Source organism: Protobothrops mucrosquamatus, unplaced genomic scaffold, assembly GCF_001527695.2.
Source record: "Protobothrops mucrosquamatus isolate PMUCROS unplaced genomic scaffold, P.Mucros_1.0 scaffold1061, whole genome shotgun sequence".
Taxonomy (NCBI): Eukaryota; Metazoa; Chordata; class Lepidosauria; order Squamata; family Viperidae; genus Protobothrops; species Protobothrops mucrosquamatus.
In genome coordinates, this window is record NW_015387291.1 from 290576 (window position 1) to 316790 (window position 26215).

Consider the following 26215-nt stretch of genomic DNA (forward strand, 5'->3'; position numbering starts at 1 on the left):
TCTTTTCCGGCGCTTCATCTCTCTCAGCTCCTCGGTAAACCAGGGAGCCAGTTGAGATCTGCGCCGGGTCAGAGGCCGCAAAGGCACGACTCGGTCCAATGCTGTGGCAGCGGCCACATCCCAGGCCGCCGCCAAATTTTCAGCCGAGTCATGAACTAGATCCTCAGGATATGGCCCAAGCTCCGTCAGGAACCTCTCTGGGTCCATCAGGCGCCTGGGGCGGAACCATCTATGCGGTTTAATGCAAGTATGAAGTTAGTCAATGTCTTCTAACCCTAAGTTGTAGTTTTACCATTTTAATCACCTAGCCATAGTTAAGAAACAATCATGTCTTTTCTTTTTCATTACTAACACTGTGCAGTTTCAGTAGTAACTTTGGTGAGTATTTTTAAGTTAAGTGAATAATTGCATTTGTTAAGTTAGTAACATAGTTGTTAAGTGAATCTGGCTTCCTCATTGACTTTGCTTGTCAGAAGGTTGCAAAAGCTGACCACAGGACACTGCAAATGTTATAAATATGAACCAGTTGCCAAACATCTGAATTTTGATCATGCGACCATGGGAATGCTGCAATGGTCGTGAAAAATGGTCATAAGTCACTTTTTTCAATGCCATTGTAACTTTGAATGGTCAACTGTTGTAAGTCATGGACTACCTATATTGATGTATCGTTTTAATGATGGCCTCTTATAGAAATGGAAAAGCTCAGATTTTTCAGATACTGCTTTTTTACTACTGGCTTGCCACACCGTTGGCCTTGTTCAAGTGATTGAACTTGTTTCACCCTGGATCAGGTGTATCCAACCTTCATGCAGCACTGGACAGTTAGTAATCCGCCCCCACATTTGTAACATTTTAACATTATGATTTATATACATTAATTATATATTTTATATGCAGCTCAAGATAATTCCTCTTCACTCAGTGCAGCCCAGGCAACCAAAATGTTTAAACATCCATGTTAATAGATGTCCCTTTCTTTTATTATAATCAGAGGCTTTGTAAACTCTTATGTTCTGATTTGCTATGCCAGTTACATTTAAACAAATAGATGAAAATATAAGTAACTGAACTGATTTAGTTACCATATTAAATATAAAGGACAGAGTTGTTTTACGTATTACATGAGACACATTTGACTTTCCTTCTACCTCAAAGGAACCACGGTGAGTCACAACTCTAATAATTGTTTGTGGCCCATTAATACTCCATACTTTAATATTAAATATATACATTGAAAGCATCTCATAGGATTTAAATTAAGTGGCCTTCTATCAAAAATGGACTGTTCAAATCTGATCTCTGTGCAAGTGTATTTATTTGGTGGGCTTGATATAAAATAAGGTAAATATTCTCTTAAATTTGACTGGATCTGATAATTATATATGTCTGTATAATTTTGTTGTCAACATAGAAATGGTTTGCCAATGGCTTTTTCTGGGATATTTTTTTAAAGTTTCCAGTTTCCAGCTGCCCTGGTAATCTCCTACCCAAGGTTGAATCGTAATGTGCAAATGCAGAATATTAACCCTGAATTTAGAGCCTTCCAAAGATTATAATGTAATTAGCCACTAGATGGCAGTAGCACCTGCTTTCATGCATCGTTTTTAAGAAATATTTTCCTTTTGTGAAGTGTGTACAATTTATATTCATATTACTCCTGCCAAAGGTTGTTCTACATTTTCTATAGCAAAATTCAACTTATTCTGTGCTTTGTGACCAAGCACTTCTTGATTCAAACATCACATAAGAGTCTGCTTCATTTCTTACCCAAAAAAATTAAATAAATCCTTATGCTGTGTCAAGGGTGATTGGCTTCTTTTCAGGTCTTAAGAACTGAACTAACCACTCTAATTGCTGGCTTTTCAAAGAATGTTCTGGATCAGGAAAGCCAATTGGAAGGAGCTTCCTAAAAGGGCATCCTCTAATTAGGAGGAGGGGCAGTCTAGTGGATTCCAAATGTTTCAATAACCCCTCTTATCCCCAGTATCATGCCCAAGGACACAGATTCTGGGAGATGTAGCTTGAACCAACTAAGGGTACCATGTTTTCTCACGCCAATTTTAAAATGTGCTGCATCCAAAATGCTATGGCATCTTTAAATGTCCCTTTTGAGGTGATGAATGCTTTGATTAAACCATTCTATGTAGAACAGCTGACCTGGCATATTTCAGAAGAATTGTCCCAATATTTAGATCAGTCATCAATGTGAAATGCTAAAAAAACCTTTTTGAGTAGTCTTTAAAGCTCATTTCATATTTTGCTTGCCCCGTGAAATGTCTTCAGTTCTTACCTGTATAACTGTGGAAGCATAATTTTTTGACCCAGTCCTCATTTAGGAAGGTATGTAAGCCTAGTTTTGAGGTTCTTTTTGTAGGATTTTTGTAATTTTCTATTTGGTTAAATGCTTTTCAGTGTATAAATATGTTCTTATTCTAACAAAGTTAGAATTTTTCAAAGCCCATCTTATCAAACTTTGGCAATGTTTCCTGCAGGAGTTTGATTATGCAACCTCTGTCAGATAGAGCAACTTCCATTTCAGTTTTGTGGTGTTGTGGATGAAAGCTGGACATTCAAGAATAAGACTGTCTGCCCCTGTAGCAAAATGAGGTGAGAATTACTGGATAGAATTGTGAAAGGGTTGAATATATTGCACCATCTAACATTGTAGCTGCAAGAATACCATTTTTGAATGCGTCTCCATATTTAGTAGAAAATAGTACTTTATATATAAAAAATGAGCAACTGGTGAGACAGGTCATGCATAGGTGAACACATTGATTTTTGTATTAGTTCTCTAGTTGCAGGGACTTGTCAGCATGGGAAATATTCAGAAACAGTTTCATCTATTCTGTTACTTCATCATTTTAGTCAGTTTCTTGTATAAACCAGACTTTGATTAGTATCCCACTGAAAGATTAATCAGAGCTATGTTTTGAAATAATAACCCAACATTGTAGAATTTCTGGCTTATTGATGAGAAACATACTTACAGAAATGTACTATTATGCTTGAATTTGAGTTTGAAGCTGTACTAGTCTTTCACTGCAATGAATTGAACTGAGTTTGAAGCTGATTTTCTCCTCCCTGGGGATAAACTAGGATCTGGATTTAGACATAACAGGAGTTCTCTCCCCCCTCCCCAATCCATTAGTTTCTACCTAGTTCTATTACTTTTACTGGAAGAAAGAAATGGGTGGATGAATATTAGCAAGTGCAGGTTTATTGTTGCTGAGCAATGGGCCAGCATTCTCAAAAATCTGACTTGTTCAGTTGAATGAAAAGTTTGAATTATGTCTAGACAGAGCAATGAAACTGAACTTATGAATCGCCTGCTAATGTTGAGTTGGGAATGGAGCAACTGAGGTACGCATTCTGCCATGAAACCCAATAGATCAGCTTATTCAGCCATCATCTCTCAGTCAGTATGGCAATAGGGGAAAAAATGAAGTGATCTTAAATATGGCCTTCAGTTCCTGGAGGAAATATGCTTGATGTATGCATACATATAAATGATGTATGAAAGTGTAAGTGAGGGTAAACTCTGCAGGGGTTTTTGCTAATGCAGGTAGTCCTCGATTTATGAGCATAATTGAGCCCAGAATTTATGTTGCCAAGTGAGAAATTTGTTAAGTGAGTTTTGTCCCATTTTACGACTTTTCTTGCCACATTTATAATAATAATAACAATAATAATAAAGTTGGAAGGGACCTTGAAGGTCTTCTAGTCCAACCCCCTGCTCAGGCAGAAAACCCTATACCATTTCAGAAAATGGCTGTCCAGGCTCTTCTTTAAAAGTTCCAGTGTTGGAACATTCATAGCTTCTGGAGGCAGGTTGTTCCACTGGTTAATTGTTCTCACTGTCAGGAAATTTCTCCTTAGTTCTAGGTTGCTTCTCTCTTTGGTCAGTTTCCATCCGTTGCTTCTTGTCCTGCCTTCAGGCGCTTTGGAGAATAGCTTGACTCCCTCTTCTTTGTGGCAGCCCTTGAGATATTGGAACTCTGCTATCCTGTCCCCCCTCGTCCTTCTCTTCATTAAACTAGACATACCCAATTCCAGCAACCGTTCCTTATATGTTCTTATTTGTTAAGTGAATCACTGCAGTTGTTAAATTAGTCACATGGTTGTTAAGTGAATCTGGCTTCCCCATTGACTTTGCTTGTCAGAAGGTTGCAAAAGATGTTCACATGACCCATGGACACTGCAGCCGTCATAAATATGAACCAGTTGCCAAGCATCTGAATGTAAATCATGTAACCATGGGGATGCTGCAATGGTCGTAAGTGTAAAAAACAGTCTTAAGTCACTTTTTTCAGTGATGTAACTTCGAACGGTCATTAAACGAGCTGTTGTAAGTCGAGGACTACCTCTATATACTTTAGGTAAATAGCTTTATAAGCACACTGGACATTTTCCTCTAGCAATAAAAGAGGAAACCTTTTTGCAGGCTCGTTGGGTATTTTTCCTTCTTTGCTCTCATACTTTTAAAACTAATCTCTCCCCTCATTCTTGTCACTTGTTGTCACTTAAGCAGAGTTTGAGTTCTAGAATATTGATAGTTTTAAAAGCCATTAATTACTTTGCTTCCTGCTGCTTTACTGCTTTTCTGATTTAAGAGGAAGTTATGATGAGGGAGAAGGCTCCTAGGATTGCTTAAATCAGCTGATGTCTGGCCCAGTGACAGTATAAAGAAAATAATCACACTTTTTGCTGATAGGGCCATAGAGTTATGCAAGTTATGCAAAGAAAGAGCTTTCTTTCTAAAGCTTTATATGACTAACAAAATATAATGCATTTTTTAATCTCTGTATGAACTTGATAGAGTTGAATAACACTGTATTGTTTCCGGGATTCTTCACTTTGAAATGTGGTAAACGTTGACTGAGGAGAAAGTTGCTAAGGGTTGCTTAATCAGTCAAGGACGTTGGCACTTGTTGCATCAATACAGTGTGAGGAAGTGATATTTTTAATGAGCCTAATCTCAGGGGACATAAAATAGCTGTTTTATAGCATGTAATATTGCCGTGCATCAACATCAGAAATGATGAAGATATGGCATGGATCTTTAAGGATAAATATTTGCTCATGACGGCATTGCAGGGACTGAGATTTCTCTGGGTCAAACCAAACACCAATCAGCTTCTTCATATGCTGTAGCCACATTTAATGTTACAAGAAATGCAGACTGTTATTTAAGAAAGTCCTCTGCAATGTCTAGCCACACTTTCTCTCAGTTAATGGTCTCCTTTCTCTTTTGGAATGACTGAAGCCCCCACGGAAACTTATTACAGGTAGTCCTCGTCTTACAACAGTTCATTTAGTGACCCTTCAAAGTTACAACTGCACTGGAAAAAGTGACTTACGACTGTTTTTCACACTTACAACCGTTGCAGCATCTCCAGGGCCACATGGTCAAAATTCAGATGTTTCACAACTGACTCATATTTATGATGGATGCAGTGTCCCTTCTGACAAGCAAAGTCAATGGGGAAGCCAGATTCACTTAACAGCCATGTTCCCAACTTAATGTCTGCAGTGATTCACTTAACAACTGTGGCAAGAAAGGTCGTAAAATGGGGCAAAACTCACTTAACAAGTGTCTCACTCAGCAACAGACATTTTGAGCTCAATTGTAGTAATAAGTCGAGGAGTACCTGCATATGTTCTTTGGAAGGTTGTTCCTGAATCTTGCATTTCTGACAGTGAACAAAGCAATGTAGGAAAGCAGAAGCAGGAAACGTATAACATCTGTTAGATTGCTGTATCCACATAATGCATACCATACAGTCATTAGTAGGAAATCTCTGTTAAAACGTTGGTGTTAGATTGGCAGAGGCTGCAATATACTATTTCTTAGGAAAATCAGGATTTTGATTTTATGTACATCATTATTGTTATGATTCATCGCAGTCAGCCAGATGTTCAGAATGGATTTGGCATTTTTGTCTGCTATCGAGTCCTTCCCAAAAACCTGGACTAGGCAGGTGCAGATGTTTGATGGTGTTACAGTTATTGTGGCAGGATATAAGCTCTTCCAAATAAAGCTGCCTTTTGTAATTGACTGATAGTGACTATGTCAATTCCAATGGTGTTCAAGTGGTCCTCCAATTGTTTTGGGGTTCATTTATATCCTGCCTTTATTTTGTACAACTCAAAACAAAGAATATAATTCTGTTGCCTTCTAGTTGCCCAACCACAACAATTTTATGAAGTGGGTTGGGCTGAATGACTGGCCTAAAGGCACTGAGCTGGCTTTCATGCATAAGGTAGTCCTATAACTCATGGTCTACCACTACAACAAATTTGCCTAAAAGTTTTTGAAATTAAGAACAGTTACCTTTCAGAAAACTTGATTGTTCAGTAAATCAGCCATAAGTGAACAGATCTTGGCTGCTTCCGTTCTAATTGTTCAAAGCTGAAGTTGTAATGAACTCATGTGGACGATCCCCAAACCATTCCTCCAGTCACAGAATAATAAAAAGCACAAATGCAACCATTGTGTCAAAGAGGCAACAGAATTCTTTTGCAATGTTACTGGTTATATAGCGAGGGATGTACATAGTGAGGTAAGAGACAAATCTTTTCAGCATGATATGACAGTTTTGTATTACTGATCTTTGAAAAGTGTCTCCCAACACACTTTTTAAAGCTCTTGAAAATTGGACTGAGCTCTCTTTTCAGATAAAATTAAAATGAGAACATCTTATTGCATAGTAGCCGCACATTGACCTGATTAGCAAAATGATACTCAACAATTCAGCCTGCAGGAAATGAGATATGTAAGAACTTGTTTGTAGCTGAGATAAAATTGAAAGAAATGGGTGTTGGTGCTTATGGCAACTGGAGGATTTTCTACACTGCAGATAAACTCAGAGTAATTGTTAGTGTGTTTGCCAATATTGCAAATAAAGGTGTTCAGCCTTCTTTTTTTTTAATAAAAGTTTTATTAATTTTTAAGAGTTACAGTCTTTAGTGCTTAGCAAACAACATGTTGTCTGGCTTCAAATATTTAACATTAACTTCTTTAATATAAATCTGTTCAGTACTACACAATCCAGTATTTTTTCCCCTGATCCTCCTCTCTTCTCCATATTTTTTCCATTTTTCCCTCATTACATAGTTACAATTTTTGGCACTGTTAATGTATACAGAGTTAAATATAAGCATCTTCATCATATTTTGCTAATATACAAATAACAATAATATCAATTCATAAATCAATAATGTCAATTCATAAATCAATATCCTGTTTTTCGTACTCTTGTTAAGGTTTGATTTCCCATCAGTATTTAAGATATCTTTGTCAGTTATGATTTTCTCAATATTAATTACATTTATATAGCTAAAAGTTTTATTCATATCAATACTTTTATCTTCATATTTCCCATATCAAAAAAGAAAAAGAAAAAAAATGCTATCTTAGTTCTAAATCATATCTTTCATTATAAAAGTCTAACTATATCTAAGAGTCATCCGTTCTTTTAATCTTATTCAAACAAATATTTAAACATATACTGGCCCCTCTAAAAGGTCAAATCTTCTGTTTTTTAAATCTGACTCTCACTTTCTTTCTTTGCCAAGTACGGTAGCTTTCCAAGCCTGGGCAATTAGATCACCCAGGAATTTTCTTTCTATTTTTGTAAAAGTTGCTTGGAAGGCAATTTCGGTAGGGTATTTTTTGGGGGGAATTCCATCCATTTATATTCCTTGAACAACTCCCAGTTCCTTTCTCCCTCCATTTCTCTTTTAATTCCCTTTCTCCCAAGTTGTGATATTTCCTCTAATAGCTCTATATTCCATTTTTAAAAATCTTCTTCCTTGCCATTTATCAAAACTGTAGCTTTATGTTACTTCCACTTCAATATTGTATGTTTCTGTCCCCCATAAAATTAAAACGCCACTTCCATTTACATTTGGAGGTTTTTAGCTTCTTGGGAGCCTTTCCCAGGGAATTCAGTTGTAAAATAATAAAGAAAGGATCAATATTCTCACCCAGTTCCAAATATGCTGTTTACGATGTATTAATTAGTGCTTTTTTCTTCTTTGGTTGTCAGAAGCTAATGGCCAGCCACAGGAGTGTAGCTGGTCTTTCCCCTTCTGGTTTGGAGGGCTTTCCTTGGATCGAACGGAAAGACCACCATCTCTCCATGATCAACAAGGCACCCCGCCTTTTCATCGCCTCTTCGGGGTGACTTTAGGGCCTTTTTAGGGCCCCTAAGAAGGCGAAATCGGGCGTGGAAGGCAGAGCCCTGCCTTCCTGCGTCCCTTCTTACTGCAACATAAACCGGAAGTCCAAGGTGTTCAGCTTTCTATAAGCTTCCATTATCGGTGGGTTATTTTAGTTAAATTTATTATAGTCCCCCATCCTGGCAGGCTACTTTGTGTGCTCAGACTATTGCCACCTTCCCCCATCTATTCCCCCTAGATAAGCTTCAAGTATACCTAGTAAGCATTTTCTGCAAGATGGGGATGATGGGAGTTGTGGCTCAGTAGAGTTCAAGAAACTGCCTTACTGGAGGGAAGACCAGTCAGGGCTCCACAAAACCCTTTTTCATTCTTCCATTATTGTGTGGAAGGAATTAGGGCCAAGGAAAGACATTGCCCCAGATTGCAGCTGGATTTGAAACTCTACATCAGTATCTTTTCAAACTTGACAACTTTAAGATGTATGAACACAGTAGAAATCTTTTGAAGTTGTTTTCTGAAATCCTGGGTCCCCCAATAAGTTAGCCTGCTAATCCCATCATTCATACTAGCATCACTATGCATATGGAGTATTTGGTGGTGCATTCTTAACAGGTTTAGATGCATTGTGAGAGTTCATGAGTGGTTTTATTTATTTTTGATTTCCAATAAAATGGCTTTAATGAAAAGCTTTTTGCCTGAAACGAAACAATTACATGGTTTTTTTTCCCCTTAGAAATGAAAATGGAGAAAGGAAGTAGCCTGTTGTTTCTCAAATATCCAATCTATTACTGGTGCAGTTTTGAGGGAAGACACTTTCAGAAGCCTCTAAACAGGAGGTTGGGGCTGGTCTGCATGTCGGCTAAATGATGTCTCTCTGATTTTATTTTTATAAGTATCTTGGAAAGGTTTTTTTTAGAAGGCTTCATAAAAATATATATATATTAAAAAATACTGTTTTTATTTTAATGTGTTCATGGCATTTTTACTGCACTGCTTTGTTTGTGAAACAGTGTGTCTGTGTGGTCTCTTCTTCTAAAGTGTTTGAAATAGCTGATTCTTTAAATGTGGGCTAAATAGGTCACTCACACATATTTATAATCTCATAAAATTCAGACATCCTAAATGCAATCTCCAAAGATACCTTTTTTCTTCAGTTTACACAAACATGTAAAAAAAGAAAGATTAGGAATGCATATTTTAACTTAAGGAAAAATGTCGCAAACATTCTGCAAACTTTATCTGAGAAAAAAAAAACTCAGTTGCCTTGGAGTTATAAAAGGATACCCAAATAAATACATTTCTTGGAAGTTTCTGCTTTTATAACTCAGGAAGATAATTTATGGCAGCTGAGAGACTGCTTTAAGATTTATTATGGAAGTGTTATTATGGAAATTTAAATATCAGTAGTAATGTAATTGGTCATCTGAGTTTTAAGTTTTATTCAAATATATTTATTCATTCATTTGATTTGTATGCTACCTATCTCAACAAGTGAGTCTGGGCAGTGACAAGCTTAAAATAAATTAAAAGCAATTCCCATTACACATCTAAAAACGAAGACACACAGCAACTGAGGAAGATAACACAATCAATGGCTACTAGCACAACCAGGTGGTGGCATCCTTTATGCAGTCTGGGCCCCAGGCTGAGCCACACAACCAGGTTTTCAGGGCCTACACGAGACCAGCATCCTCATCTCCAGATAGGGAATGTTTCATAGGATAGATCAGGGGTAGTCAACCTTGGCTCTTTTATGACTCGTGGACTTCAACTCCCAGAATTCCTGAGCCAGCTAAGCTGAGCTAAGCTGGCTCAGGAATTCTGGGAATTGAAGTCCACGAGTCATAAAAGAGCCAAGGTTGACTACCCCTGGGATAGATGCTAGAGCAGAAAAGGCACAGTAATGAAACCCAGAGCATGCCCTTCCTGCCAAACTAGATAACTGGAGAAAGTCAGTTCTTTGGATAACTTTTCTCAAACCATGAAGGACTTTAAAGGTGGCAACCAACTTGAATTGCACCCAGAAGCATCATGCAGCTCACAAAGTAGTTGTTATTACATGTGCTGAATAAGAGGCATCCTTTACTACCTGTGCAGCTGTATTTTGCACCAGTTGAAACTTCCTAATACTCTTCAGGAGCAGCCCTATGTAGAGTGCATTAGAGTAGTTCAAACAATCTCCCCACTTATGCCAGGTAAGACAGAGCTGAAACAGCACCCAAGCATAAGCATGAGCCCCATTCCATCTTCCAACTGGGGTGTGGGGAAGGAAAAACTTTAAATCCCACTGTCAAAACCCTACTAAAATCAACCTCCAGCCCAGACTGAACGGAAGATTGCAGTCTAGAAATCCATTGCAAATTGCCTGAAAGGTCAGGAAGCGAGATCAAAAACCCCAGTGCCAGGGCAAAATGGCAAGCCAAGTGCCTCTTGCAGCTGCTCTGGGATCCACAAGTTCCATGGTGACTTAAGGGAGGTAAGATGTGTACTGCTTTCCCCTGCCAGACATAAGGACAAAACAAAGGCAAGATGGCTATGCTCCTTTGGGCATCTTGTCTAGGCTGTAGGATGCTGGTTGGTTCTCCCGCAGAACCACCAGCTTAGACTCTCACTGGGCCTTGATGGCAATACTCAAATACATCAGCCCTCCAGACATTGAACACTGGCGAGAATTCAATCGTACTCCTGAGATGGTGAAGAAGAAGCTTGCAATAAGCTGTTTGCCATTATCACCCCCCAAAGGGAGACCTTCTGTGGCTTCACCAACCTGACATCTCAGTAGTGGCACTTGCAAAGATCTGATCACGAAATGCCCAGCTCAGCTAGACTCTCATGTAATTTTTCATAGAACATTAATTGTACATAGAAATGTAAAATTCTGATTTAAAAGACTGAAATAGCCATTTTCTAAGCCATGTAATTTTGCATAGAAATTTTAGATTGAAATGTAAAAAAAAATTAAGTAAAATTACATGGCTTAGAAAATGGCCATTTGCAGTCTTTTAAATGGTGAGTGCAATTAGAGTTTTTATATGGATGTGGATGTGTGTATGGAACGACTTAAATCAAGAACAAAGCACAGGGCACATATTCAGTATGAGCAAACAGTAGATGCAGGTTGCAAGAAGGCAGACAGATTAACATGAAAGACAACCAGACCAGAACAATAAGAAAAAAATTAAACCATTACTCTAATTGGTGAACAGCAGATAATATGGAAACAGCAGGTCCTATCTTTTTGGTGGAAGTAGCATAACTCTCTTCCTAGCAATTTTGATCTTTGTTCACATCCAGTACTTCTTTATCCATTCAGATTTTTAATGAGCAAGTTGTTCACATTTAAAGTTTTAAAATTAAACTGGCTATTAAAGCCTTTTTAGGCATCTAATTTTCTAGACTAGTTTGTTAGTAAAGGTGGTAATTGTATCTTATTCACAAGGAAATTTATTCTTTTCTGCTCTTTTTTATGTAAGGGAAAAGCCAATTCATATGCTTTCTATGCTCATGTTGCTTTCTCACAAAACAAGTTCAAGAGTTTAAGCCTCGCTTCCCTTGAAGCAGCAGTCTCAATCCAGTCCATATTTAAGATAAGCAGGCTATTTCCATAAATGGTGATGATTATATAGCATCATAAAGTCAACTCCTACCCACATAGATAGACATTCTGTAGGAAGATTTGTTCTAATCTGGTCCTTCAGGTTCCATAAATGGTAGCTTTCGATTTAAAGGACCTGCTGTTCAGCTTGATGAGTAATAGAAAAGAGGACTATTTGTTTTGTAATAATTGTGACTAACACTTGCCTCAAATCACATAAGATAACCCAAGTGTCTAGCATCTGTTTTAAACTAAGTGCCCTACCTTAATGTACATCAGAGATCCTTCACCCATTTGGATGCTTTGCTGGAGTGCATATATAAATGCAAAATACCCAGATGAAAAATGTACAGAAGGACTGAGAACAAACTACGATTTCCCAGCATTACATGCAGCAACACAGTATCAATCAGAACTCCTACATGTTCTGGCAGCCTGAAGACCATGTCTTTGTGTCCACAACTTAGGCTGGGCTCCTCAATAAGGATTATGAGAACGGAGGAAAGAAATTGATGAGGGTGCAAAAAGTGGGAAGCATTTTATGCTTTCTCTTTGCACTGATTGAGCTTTGCTTCTGGATTTTAAGGATCTAGATCAGTTTACCTCAGTTTGGCACCCTCCATGTTTATGGGAGAGCAGCACCCATGCTGGATAAGAATTCTGGCAATTTCCAATTCCAACTCATTTGAGGATGACAACTGGGGAAAGCTGATGATCATCTGTTGGTGTTGCCCTCGTATCAACATGCAAAAGATAATTGTTGCACGAATGTTTTTCCCCTGATAATTTTTAAAAATTGGCTCATTGAGCAGTTCATATTTTGCAAATGGAGAAATATGTTTTTCTCTCCAGGGAAGATGGTCCTACTTCCTTTGTTTTGCTGACAGTATAAACTCCAGAAAGCTTAACTGTTACTTTAACTCCAAAGAAATGTTTTGTTTTGTTTTTTCCGGCCATTGAGCTTAATACTTAATACTTACTTCTTTTTTTTTCTCCCTCAGATACTTTGAGTGAAAGATGAAATATTATCTATACTGATTTATTTATTTTAAAAAAGTTAATGACTGTATGATATTACAACAAATACAGTACAGAATTTCTTGTGGGTAGTATGTATTTGCGTTTTAAAAAATTACTGAGATCACATTTATACATTTAACGGCTTATGTAAGATAAGCAGATAATTAAAAATATAAAAGTTATAGTGCTTATTAAAAATAAACTTTTTTAAAAAACAGGAAACCCATTTCAAAAGATACTGATTATTATTATTATTGAAGTGTGTTATTAGCCATGTTTCTTTTAAAATAAATGATGTTCTCAGAATGTTAAGATGATACTATAAATTAATTTGATTTACACAATAGCTGTAGCCAAAAGTTGTGAGGAATGCTTTCAAAATTTAAAGATATTACAGTATTACAGAAACATATGTTGGTTGCCAAATTTTGAAGAATGCTAAGTCATCAAACAGTCTTCTGTTTAATGTTATGGCTTGAAGCTAGGGAATTTAGTTGAATTATTATTTTCCTGAACAACATATTTTCCCACGTGCAGATCCTACCAGCCAGTTATTGTATCTTTTGGGTAGGGAATTCAGAGCTATTCATTGCTCAGGACTCTTCTATTTATAACAGATATCATACAGGTGTACGCATATAGTTCTGAACATGTAATGCTTAGATTCAGATTAACTGCACGTTAAATGAATATTTCTTTGTTAATTTTTTTTTGCAAGTTAGGAAAAACTAAAGCTTTGGGATAAGCAAAAGTACAGCTTATAGAATGGCTGTACACATACATGATATCGATCGTACATCTAATATGCATCTAAGGCTTCAGATCCTCGGGGCATACTGCAAAAACATCTAATTATACTTCAGCACCAGAGCAAGCGTTGGTTTAGATTTCTATGATAAGTTTGGGAGTGGAGAAAAAACATCTAGTAATGAATTTATGCAGCAAACATGTAGTCTTTAGGACAGTGTTCCTCAACCTTAGTAACTTTAAGATGTCTGGACTTCAACTCCCAGAATTCCCTAGCCAACATGGCTGGCTGGAGAATTCTCAAAGTTGAAATCCAGGCATCTTAATGTTGCCAAGGTTGAGAAACACTGTTTTGGGAGATCTCTGCACAAATATATCACAGTTAAAAACTCATTTGGCACAATGATCAAGGTGCCAACCTTTAAAATATACATTTATTAAGAATAAATTACTTCTTAACAACTTGCAGGTACCCGGAAGCTATTCACAAATGGGAAGAAGCACTTCAGTTAACCCCTGAAGATGCCACTCTGTATGAGATGAAATCACAGGTAATACTTGGATCATTTCTTTGCAATAGTAGCAAATGCAACTTGGTGTCTTTTTTATCTTTTCCACTAAAATCAGTAATAATTCTAGTCTGAAACAAAAATATACTCTTACTATTTGATATTGTTCTGAAGTTTTCCACTCTTGTCTTTCTTCTCACCCATCTTCCAAGTGAATGTCCTAAACACATTCAGCAGAGACAAATTTAGATTTTCTGCTAACTATATGCTTAAATTGCAAGCTGAAACTATTTACAGCTATGGATAGTTCACTTAAAACATATAGATATGAGACTTAGAAGGTATTGTTTTCACAGCTTTGTAAGGAAAAGCCTAGTTGTTGGATCACTAAATCTCAACCCTCTGTCTTTTAAATGTATGGGACTTCATCTTACATAGCCATCTGCCCATATAATCTCCCACAATGAATGGGAAGTAGAAGTATTGTTGCTATACTGGAAAATTCACCCGGAAAGTACCAACTGCGGAAGATCCAAACAATCGTTTATTAGTTCCAAAGCCAGCAGGTTACAACATGTACGCGGCCTCTTTGATCCAAATGAGCCAACAGCAAGAGCCACAAGGTTAAATTGATTTTATTTCAAATATTGATCAAAGACAGTACAGGCATGTGTATAGATTAGCAGAAGGCTCCAAGTATAGAAATAATTGCTTCCCAACCGATGGAGAAACAAGATAACAAGGGGAAACATGAGTATCCTTCATGGCTTGAAATTAGTAAAGGCAAAGTTCTGGAAAATACTACATAGTATAACCTGTAGAAAGTACCAAGCTGGGAGAAACTACTGCCAAAACGTCTGGTCTTAGTTCAATTCAGCCTTTTCTTCCTATCCATAGCATTAGATCCAGGTATGAATGACTGTGTACTATTTCTAAAGGAAAACAGTGGGAAGGTGATTTGTTTTGAGGCATCTTCCAAAGGTGCTTTTTCAAGAGGCAACTGGATTTTCTTTGTTTTTCCTTGAAGATATTTCACTTCTCATCCAGGAAGCTTCTGAAGAACTGAAGAAGCTTCTTGATGAGAAGCTAAACGTCTTCAAGGAAAAACGAAATCCAATAGCCTCCTGAAAGAGCACTTTTGGGACAACCATGAACTGGATGACTGAGACTCCTCATAGACACTTTGAGGCATCTGTTCTCTGTACTTCATGAAAAGGTTCTTGATGGGACCCTTCAAAAGAGCCAATGTAGGAAGGAGAAACCAGCACTGTACCGAATCACTGCTGCAATCCAGCCTCCAGAAAATGGAAAATATTCTTTTTTTCTGCGATACAGGTAGTCCTCGATTTATGACCATGCATTTCTTTAGTAACTGTTGGAAGTTACAATGGCTCGACAAAAGTGACTTATGATTGGTTCTCACACAACCATTGCAGCATCCCAATGATCATGCGATCAAAATTTTGGATGTGTCAACTGGCATAAATTTATGACAGTTGCACTGTCCTCGGGGTCATGTGATTTGCGACCTTCGGACAAGCAGAGTCAACGAGGGAAGCCAGATTTACTTAACGATCACATGATTCACTTAAAAGTGGTGGCAAAAAGTGGTAAAATGGGTTGTGACTCACTTAACTGCCATGCTTAGCAGTGGAAACATCGGGCTCAGTTGTGGTTGAATGTCAAGGACTATCCGTAAGGGACATGCAACCCATACAATTTGCAAAAGAACTTTGAGAACGAGGAGGATGTGCAAATATTTATGTATCACCCTCTTTTCCCCATTACTAGCCTTCTGAATGCTATGCCAGAAGGAAGGTGATTTTGTGTTTGTTCCATGTTGTTACTTTGGAACATCAAAAGCCAGTCTGCATTTAAATTATGATGCTATGGCTGCAGTCCAAAGAGGCATGCTGTGCGTTCTACGTGACTGTTCTATCTTTCTAACCACACCATGCCTGATTTGTATGATATTTTTGTAAAAATTAAAAAAGGCTCTTGGATTCTCCCTGCCTTGATAAGTGCTCTATAAATGACTCATAGAAGCTTTAAGTTGGCCATAATGTTAAGGAGTTTTTAATAATACATGTATATATTTGTGTATCCCTGAGATGACTCTTTTTTTCACCCTGGGCTATAATATTAGTACAGTACTACTTTAAAGTCAGATAGTGAACTAAGTAAGTTGTTTCTCAGTGGGCAACCTTAAATCCACCAGCTGTTGTGGGAAAGATTAAATAAAACACTCTGTGTCAATAGTAGCATCTGTGTCATGGAGCAAGCAACCTGCAACAAAAGGTGAAGTACCAGAAGAGGGTTTATTATTACAGATGCTCTTCGTAATTTCCATCGTGGGCACAATGCAAAGGAGGGCAATTTGAATTTATTGTTCTGATCTGGATGATGTACAAACAAGGACTGGAAGGAGCTTCCCACATTGCATTTTTACAACCAGCAGCATCCTGTAATTGTTCCCATTTGTTCCCATTTCCCAACATCACGTGAGAAGAATTAATACACATTAATGACTCAGGAGAGATTAGATCTGCCAAGCCACATGCTTTGCAAGCATTCCAAGCATGTGTCCAGATATTTCTACTTGGTTTTTGGATGAGATGAGAACAAACAGAATGAAGTTTATGTGCTGGAGCCTATGCATCCGATTCTTCTTCTTTCTTCTTTCTTCTTCTTCCTTTTAAAAAAATAGAACTAAAACATGCTGGCTGCTGATGGATCAATATCCTTTTGAGTAAGTTGGAAATGGATCCAGCCAGGTGCTAACAGTCATAATTTGACAGCTGAACATATTATACAATTCAAAGATTGGAGTCATTTATCTAAGCTTTGTTGGCTATTTTAATGAAACTAAAAAATGGTGTTTCTAGAGCCAGATATGAAATGCCTAGAATAACCTGCTGGTACTTGAATTATTGTACTGTCTGTGATACTGTAACAAGTGACTGCACAATACTGATACATTTCTTGACCAAAAAATATACAAATTCAGTTTTTAAATAGAAAGCAGTTAGTATAGTTTTGCTTCATAAATTTTAAAGCAGGGTTAAGTAGAATTGCACTCTCCAACCTAGGCATCTTCTAGCTGCATGGGTTTCTCAGCAATGACACTAGAGGCCGTTCTCAGATTATGACGGCAGTTGGGATCAGAATTTCCATCACTAAGCGATGCAGTCGTAAAATATCATGTCACATGACTGCATTTTTTAATGACAGCAGTCCTGGCACTTGCTATTGCCATTATTAAGCAAGGATCATGAATTGTTAAGCAGGGACTTCCTTACAACTTCCTGCCAGCTTGCAATAAGCAAAATCTGCAGCAAGACGTCACAAGGCCTGGGGTCACAAGCAAATCAATGGGCAGATAAAACTGGCCGTTGCAGAGTGGGAGAAGGTATGTGAACGGCTGGCACAGCAGGGATGGGGGTGGCTGCTGCTGGGTGTGCGAGGCTGCGCAGGCAGCCACAGCAGATGGGTTTTGTGTGTAAAAAGCTATGGGTGTGAAAGCAATTTATCAGAGCAATTTGTGACTTTCCCTGTTGGCTTCCCCATGAACTTTGCTTGTGGGAAGCCGGCAAAGAAGGTCACAAATGACAATCATGCGACTGCGGGATGTTGCAACTGTTATAAGTGCAAGCCAGTTGCCAGGTGCCCAGTTTGCAATCAGGTGACTGTTGGGCGCTGGGACAAATGGAACGTTGAGGGCCAGTTGTATCACATGTTGAGCATCGTCATAACTTCAATTGATGTAGTCAATTTTAGTATCAGGAAAATGGGGCTGCTTCATTAGTTTAGGTGTTGCAGAGACAAAAAAGGTGAAGCATCAGGAGCCGTGGTGGTGCAGTGGTTAGAATGTAGTATTGCAGGCTAACTCTGCACACAGCCTGAAGTTCCATCCTGACCGCCTCATGGTTGACTCAGCTTTCCATCCTTCTGAGGTTAGTAAAATGAGGATCCAGATTGTTGGGGCCAATATGTTGACATTGTAAACTGCTCAGAGTGTGCTATAAAGCACTATGGCACGCTATATAAGTCTAAGTGTTATTGCTATTACATATATATTAAAATTCAGATTTAAACTGACAGTTTTTAATTTTATGAATCTTAAAATACACTCAGGGTCTTCTCTAATTTTTCTCGCTATCTTTTAACCTTTTAATTTTCGGTCATTCTGTTATTAATCTCTCCAGTGTTATACAGAATATATTCTTCTGGTTGGCCATTTTCTTCTTCATATGTTTCCCCATTTTTTTATTTGTAACTCATCCAAAATTGTTGGGCAGCTTTTAAACTTGAATAAATAAAAGAAAAAAAAATGTCTGAAGCTGGTTTAAGTCTTTCTCTTTCCTCCCTCTCTTTCTACTTAGGTTCTGATGTCTCTGCATGAAATGTTTCCTGCAGTTCAGGCAGCAGAGATGGCTGTCCAGAGAGATCCCCATTCTTGGGAAGCATGGCAAACACTGGGGCGGGCCCAGCTTGGATTAGGAGAAATCACATTGGTAAGGATGAACAGAGAATTCGGTAGTACTTCTGACAGCCATTACACACATGTGCAAAAAACATTGCTTCAGGAAGTTACACAACTTGCTGTAAAGAATAAGAGGTAATGAATTATTTCATAGGCACAATGACAGTCATGGGTTTGTTCCAGGTCATTGTGGACCTGACTTACATAGGATACAATAGATCTGGTTTTTATCTTAAACCAGGTGAAATGTGTTCTGGAAGTGGGTATATTGCCAGCAGTCTAATATCTGAAGCTTTCTGTGCCACTGCTTTCTACAGAGAGGAAAGACTGATGCTTGGTCCTCTGCAGGTACCTGATATGACCAGCTAGTTTTCATAGTGCATTTATGATTTTCCTAATGGACTGGGAAGTAGCTTGGTTGAGTACCTGGTTGAATTTTGGAATGCAGGACCAAACAGAACACATAATAAGATTTCTCCTGCATAGTTTCCTGCTCCAGTGTGGTTTAGAGTTTCTAATCCTGATTAGGGAATGAGTTTCTAATCCTGGAAGAGTGTTGGTTGGCCATTGTGATCAATTTGAAAATAATTAATTGTAGAATAAAATCACCAATATTCAATCAGAGCTTGAAACTATAGTTGGATAGAGTTGGTAGAAGTGCTGAGGTGAAATCTTGCAATGTTATTTGGGATCTGCGTTTGTTGACCTTGAGAACTGATTGAATACTGAATTCTAGAGCTGTTATAAGTTCCAACAATTGCTAAATTGAGCATTTGTAGAGCAAGATCTACTTATAGTTTCCATCTACTGGAAAATTATTTTATATACAGGTAATCCTCAACTTACAATAGTTCATTTAGTGATTATTTGAAGTTACAGCAGCACTGAAAAAAGTGACATATGACCGTTTTTCACACTTACGGCTGTTACAGCATCCCTATGGTCATGTGATCAGATTTCAGATTCTTGGCAACTTATGGTTGTAGTGTCCTGGGGTCATGTGATCACCTTTTGCGATCTTCTAACAAGCAAAGTCAATGGGGAAGCCAAATTCACTTAACATCATGTCACTAGCTTAACAACTGCAGTGATTCCTTAACAACTGTGGCACGAAAGCTCATAAAATGGGACACTTAACAACTGTCTCGCTTAGCAACAGAAATTTTGGGTTCAGTTGTGGTCATAAGTTGAGGACTACCTGTACTTTCTACAGGTTATACTACTATGTTTCTTTTCTAGGACTTTGCCTTTGCTAATTTCATACCATGAAGGATACTCATGTTCCCCCTTGTTATCTTGTTTCTTCATCGGTTGAGAAGCAATTCATCAAATACAATTCGTCAAATACAAAGACCTATGGAAGCTACAGTTAGCTGTTCCTTCTTGCATTTATAATGTGTATTCAAGGGACTAGATAAAAGTTTGTGATAGGTCAAACACCCTTTTAGTTAGTCTGAGGTATCTCATTTTAATTTTCATGTCTTGTAGGATTTCATATAACATTTTTTTAAACTAGCTTGATTGTGAAAGAGATTGTGCAAGCAGAATTCCAGCTGGACTGTGACCCAGTAATATTAGGAATTTGGTTGTAATCGTGGAATTTATTAACTTTGAATCCATCCCAAATGGTTGCTAATTTTCTCTTAATTTAACATTACTGTTTTCAAACTTCCTGCCTTCCAGAAATTGCTTCTACATCATCTTAATTTCTGGACCACCCAAAGCATCCATTCTGGAAGACCTGAATGTTGCAAAGGATTCTGCTTCATGATCCAGTTATACAAGGAAACACATAAGACATGATTTTTTTTTTACTGACAATACAAGTACACACCCACTCGCCCGTGGCAAACATTCCTGCAAGAAATGCAAAAGCAGATTTCTCACATTCATTTCTTACATTTTCTTTTCATTTCTTTCATGACAGTTTTTCTATTTGACTACCTAATGTGGAGAAATGATCAAGTATTTTTTTTTATCAAGTATTTCACAAATGTATCACCAAATTACCAATGCTTTCTGCTTTCTGCATTTTGTATATTTAAATGTTAATTTTGACCAGAACAGGGAGGAAATTATAAACAAACAGGTTTTGGTTAAGCTTTTCAGCGCAAACTTTGAACAATTAAAAATTCAAGTTAATTGTAAAAGGAGATTTCTTACATCTATTCCTAATTACTTATATCCTAAATCACCCTGATAGTTTAATCGCCATATATTGAATTACTTTAGTAGTATCCTTCACATGGTATCTCTCTCCCTCCCTCCAGCCCTCTCTCTCTTTCTCTCTCTTTTTGTAACTTCTCTGCCCTGGTTTCCTCTGAATATTTTCTTTCTTCTCTTGCTCGATAAAAATTTCATTGCTACTTTTATAAAAGTTTCATTCTGGTTTTGCTTGGAAAACATGTCTTTTTTCTCCTGAAGCCTTAAAATAGGGATTTTTTAAATATGAAATGAAGCAATGGAGTATTTCTGTCACTCTCACGCTTTCAAGTAGGAATACTGGGGTCTTCATATATAATCATGTAATCTCTGGATATGAAAACCAGCAGTGTGAGTTCAGAGTCCCTTGAATCTGTTAATGTGTTTATAAGAAGTTATTTGAATTTTTGGTAATGTGAATAGTGTATTTGTGTTCCAATATAAAGAAATAGGTTGAGGGTTTTTTCATTAATGAAGATTGCTGTCTTATTGACTGTAACTAGTATTGCTGCATTAATAAATTTACATTGTATTTATATTTGGCAAGGAACTTTAGGTATTGATGTGACCTTTGAAGACAGGATTTTTGATAATGGTAGTGAATTGAGGAAATGGTATTCAACAACTATAGTTGATTTTGCATTCTAGAGTTTAAAAGCTACACCAGGGTGAGAGGTTTCACAATCTATTCATCCGGGTATCTCTGGCACAAGAGAAATGGGTATAAAGTACCTCAGCCTAGATTGCATTTATTTATCTATTCACTCATTCATTTAATTTGTATGGCCGCCCATTTGAAACAAGTGACTCTGGGCAACAAATAGTCACAAAATGAATTAAAAACCAATTTACAATAACAATACAACAACAAAATTATGTATGTGTATATGTATGTCAAGAAATATTATAATTCATAGATATTAACCAGGAAACAGGGTCACTCACTTGGGACCCCAGACCCCGCACATAACCAGGTTTTCAGGGCCTTTCAAAAAGTCTGCAGAGTTTGGCCATCCTAATCTCTGAAAGAATGTTCCAGAGGGCAGGCACTATCCCTGAAAAGGCACAGCTCCTGGTCCCCACCAGCTGACATTTCTTTCCTGATGGGACATGGGACATGCCCATCCTGCCAGATAGGATTGCAGGGGCAGAAATGACTGGGAGAAGGTAACTGAACCCAAGCTAGGAAGGATTTTAAAGGTGACTACTAGTACCTTGAATTGCATCTAGCCATGAATGCAGCTCATGAAGCAGTGGTGTTATATGTGTTGAGTAACCAACACCATTTAGTACCCTTGAAATTGCATTCTGCGCCATCTGAAGCTTCTGAATGCTCTTCAAGGGCAGCCCATTACAGTAATCCAGACAGGAGGATTTAAGGCTTATAAGAGCCAGAACCATGTTAGGCTCTTTTTTATATGCAGGGTATTTTTTCATAGAATCTGTTTGTCTAGTAGCAATCCTTAGGCTCAACTGCTGTTCCCTTAATCTTCTTCACTTCTGACCCTCTACTAGGACTTCACTAGCCCAATGAGGCCTACCTGCAGCCTAGAATGTCCCTTCTCAACCATCCATCTAGGTCAGAGAGATAGATCACAGCAAGGAGTCCAAAGTTCTAGTAATATTTGAAGAACTACAGGCTTGCTATGTTGTGCTGTATTATCATTATATTATAATCAATATAGGAACATCAGCAAAATCAACATTATAGTTAGCAGTGAGTTCACAAAAGTTTAGCAGCATGTCCTGAAACCTGAGTTACACCGTATTAAGTTCATAAGCACCTAGTTAAGCAACTTCTGTTATGGTTTCGAATAGAATGTGTTGTTTAGTCTCTCTTATGTTCATGGGTCCATTGCTAATATCAGCATCAGCTAAGTCACATTTATTGCATCATATTAGGCAGATGTTGATTCCTATGCAAAATGTGACTTGTTAAGGAAGAGTGGGGGATTTTGTCGGTCAGAAAGATTTTGATAAATAATATATCCCTTGCAGTCAGCCTTTGTTAGCCAGACTTTCTTTTGCTTAAACAAGCTTTAAAAACTGGTGGTATCTGAGCAGTGGGAATCTGGTGATCAGATACCCTGATATTAGGGAACTATGAGAACTGCCAAATTGCTGAAAGAGAGAAAAATCAATAAAAACATAATGATGAAAATGCAAGCTAGCAGGAATAGGCAAAATGCAACTCTGCTTCCAATACCTGGATTAAAAGCTATCTTGTCATTTCTGCTTCATTTTCAGTTGAAATTAAGAAATAGCTGTTGCTAATGTTCAGTCATTGTTTAGCCAAAAATGTATTCTATAATTCTGTGGATTTTTTTATAATATTGAACAAGAAACTCTTGCTGATGTTAATGTTTTCATATTAGATTGTGAAAGGCTTAAAGATTTCTCAAACGTTTTGATGAATAATATGAAGTCAAACATACTTAAAATTCCAAAAATGAATAACGAGTGAGACTAAGATAAAGATTTTTCATAAACACACACCGGGCTTCAACAAACAGCTGAGGGCTATTTTTGATAATTACCTAGATGGTAAAGAGGACATAATGTTATGTATCTGAAAATATTTGTTACATTTTCTTGCGGAAGGAAAAACATTCAAAATCCTTCCTTTTCTTTCCACATTGTAGAGAAAATCTCAATAAGAATTATATTTATAAAAAAAGAAAATATTGCGTCAAGTTCTTACAATACACTAAATTAGAAAAAAAAGGGACTTTGGTAACCCATGAGTCAATGCATGAACCAAGCTTGAAAACCATTTTTCCCATTGTACTATGGCAGTGATGGCGAACCTTTTAGAGACCGAGTGCCCAAACTGCAACCCCAAACCCACTTATGCATCATCGGGTGCCGGGTGGGTGTGGCCCATTGGGTGGGTGTGGCCCATTGCGTGGGTGTGGCCCATTGGGTGGGCGTGGCTGCGGCGCTAATGGCAGACTGGGTGGGACTAAAAAGTTCAATCAATCAATTCCAACTTTGCAAGATCTTTTTTTTCCCCACAAGAAGTTGAAATTGACTGATTGATTGAACCTTTTTTTTTGCACACGGCAGCGGAGGCCTAAAGCAAAAAAGTTTTATAAAACCCAGCTGAAGGCCTAGGACTGGGGCGACGGCGCGCGTGACCACAGAGAGGGCTCTGAGTGCCACCTCTGGCACCCGTGCCATAGGTTCGCCACCACTGTACTATGGGATATCCTCAGTTAATTGAGTATATTTCATAAGTGTACTTTCTCATAAGTCGTAGCTTTGCTCAAGAAAACCCATCAGAAACATGGAGACAAAGCTGATAACACTTTGGGCTGTCATTGACAGTATATATGAGAGTCGGAGGAAAACTGTATAAGAGCTATATTCAGTTTTTATTTTCTTCTCCCTAGTAAGCAGATGACTGCCAGTTTACATGGAAACCTATTTTCTGCATGTCCTGTATATATAATGGGTTGGAACTGTTTTTTAGGCCTCTCCCATTTATGGTGATAATGATTCCTGAAACTGAAAATAAAAACATCCAAAGTTCTGTTCAATCATTTCTGGAAAAGCTAGAAATAGTTTTCCATTTCTGCAGCTACCAATAATTCAGCAGTTCTAAAGAATGGCCTTCTCTAATCTGATTAACTGAACTTCCACAAAATGATGTGCATCAAATTGGAGAAAGTTGTCTTACAGATTAGCACCTCATTTCATTTCCAGTAATTCTGATCAATCTTTCCCAAAGATGTAGACTACAAGGCTGTCCATGACTGCGTAGAATCCTCCTAACCATTTTTGTGCTCTCAAAGCTGTTTCTGACTCTAGTTGTCACAAACGAATGGTACTTTCCTGCCATTGTAAAACAGGAGATATAATTATGTTATGCTGAGCATATTTTTTCTACAAAACAACATCACATAAGCTCTTCCCGAAAAGATTAAGAAAAGGTAAACCTTATCTCTGCCCACATGTATCAATGGTCCTTATCCACTTTAATCTTCTACCTAATATATATTGTCAAGCGCAGTGATATGCATTTTTCTCCAGCTCATTGGGGAAGCATTCCAAAAAGTGTTGGTTGAGGCAAAACTGTAATTTGAGTTCCTTTCTGTTTGCATTTAATCACATTAATAATAATAATAATAATAACAACAACTTTATTGTCACTTTGAAAGTATACCAATCAAAATGAAATTTCGTTGCATACAGCTCTCAAAGGGTCACAACCTCCGATATACACTCCTTGTTCGTGGCCAGCTCAAGTTACAGATCTTCCATTTTAGTCTCTAGGGAGCGAACGATGGCAAACAGGCAGATGGAAATGGAGCTCCATGTGGATTATCCCTCAAATTAGTTTGTATTCCTGCACGACAACCTCACCTCCTTTTCTTTTCCTGATCTTGTCTCTTCCACCTTTTCCTTAAAGAGGCCTCACTCCTTTTTGCCCCTGGAGAACGCTGCCGCCACCACCAACTCCTCCAAAAGCCTCTCTCCCATCCTCTGGGCCTGCCGACAGTCTCATCCAGTTCCTTCGCTCCATAAGCCCCGGGACCTCTCCTCCTCTGCCTCCTTTGGAAACAGCCCTTATTTGCAATAGAATCCGTCGCTGGGCCAGCAGTCAGATCTTGCTGCCAGCAGAACAATTTCAAACAGCACCAACGACTTTTAATGGTCTCACCAACAGTTGCGAAACAGCTAGAAACCCGCCATGCCAGCAAAGATTGTCAGTCGTATTATCGTACAAATTCAGTGTAATTAATGGATTTCTTTGTCCCATTATATATATATATATATATATATATATATATATATATATATATATATATATATATATATATATATATATGTATTATTTTTAATGTGATTGTAGCAAAAACTAACTTTCAAAAATCTCTGGGGACTAGATTTTTGGTGACAGTTGTAGTCCTAAAGTTTTGGGTTGTGTGTTAGTGCCACAGTGTATGAAAATCAGAATTTCCGTTCAGTGCTTCTTAATGGTCAGCATTCTCTCAAAACCCTGAAATGAGAAGGGTTCTTTGTTCTGAAATATGAAATCTGGAAGCTTTCCTGACTCTTGTAGGATTTAGAATTAAGTGACTTCAGTTACCATGGTTTAATTACATACAGTATTGTCAGGATTTAATTATATGTTTCATGATTGCTTGAAGACTATGTTTAACCTATCGAATTATCTTTTTATCCAAAGCAACTAATAATCCATATATACTATTAGAACAAAGGGGCTTAGTAATTCAGATTTATAAAAGTAAGTAGTATTCAGCTGTCACAATTATACAGTGATAAATCTATGCTTTGGGACCTCATTAAAAACAGAAAATCAAAATAGTCCTTTTGTATTTTGTAACACTGAATTATTTTCATATTTCTTCACAATCTTAGAAGTCTATTGATGCTAACAGCTATTGATGGGTGGTGGACCCCAAAGAATTGAGCGGAATTATTTCAAATGCTTGCTAAGGTCTGCTT

The 26215-nt window shown here is 37.7% G+C and overlaps 1 protein-coding gene across 1 annotated transcript in view; it reads left to right on the forward strand.

Annotated features, from left to right (window-relative positions):
• Window positions 1-26215, forward strand: part of TTC33 (tetratricopeptide repeat domain 33) — a 32612-nt gene that overhangs the window by 2926 nt on the left and 3471 nt on the right. Inside the window, exons 3-4 of the mRNA XM_015820089.1 lie at window positions 14019-14100; window positions 18441-18572. Of these exons, the coding sequence (XP_015675575.1) occupies window positions 14019-14100; window positions 18441-18572 (214 nt within the window). The remainder of the gene's footprint in view (window positions 1-14018; window positions 14101-18440; window positions 18573-26215) is intronic.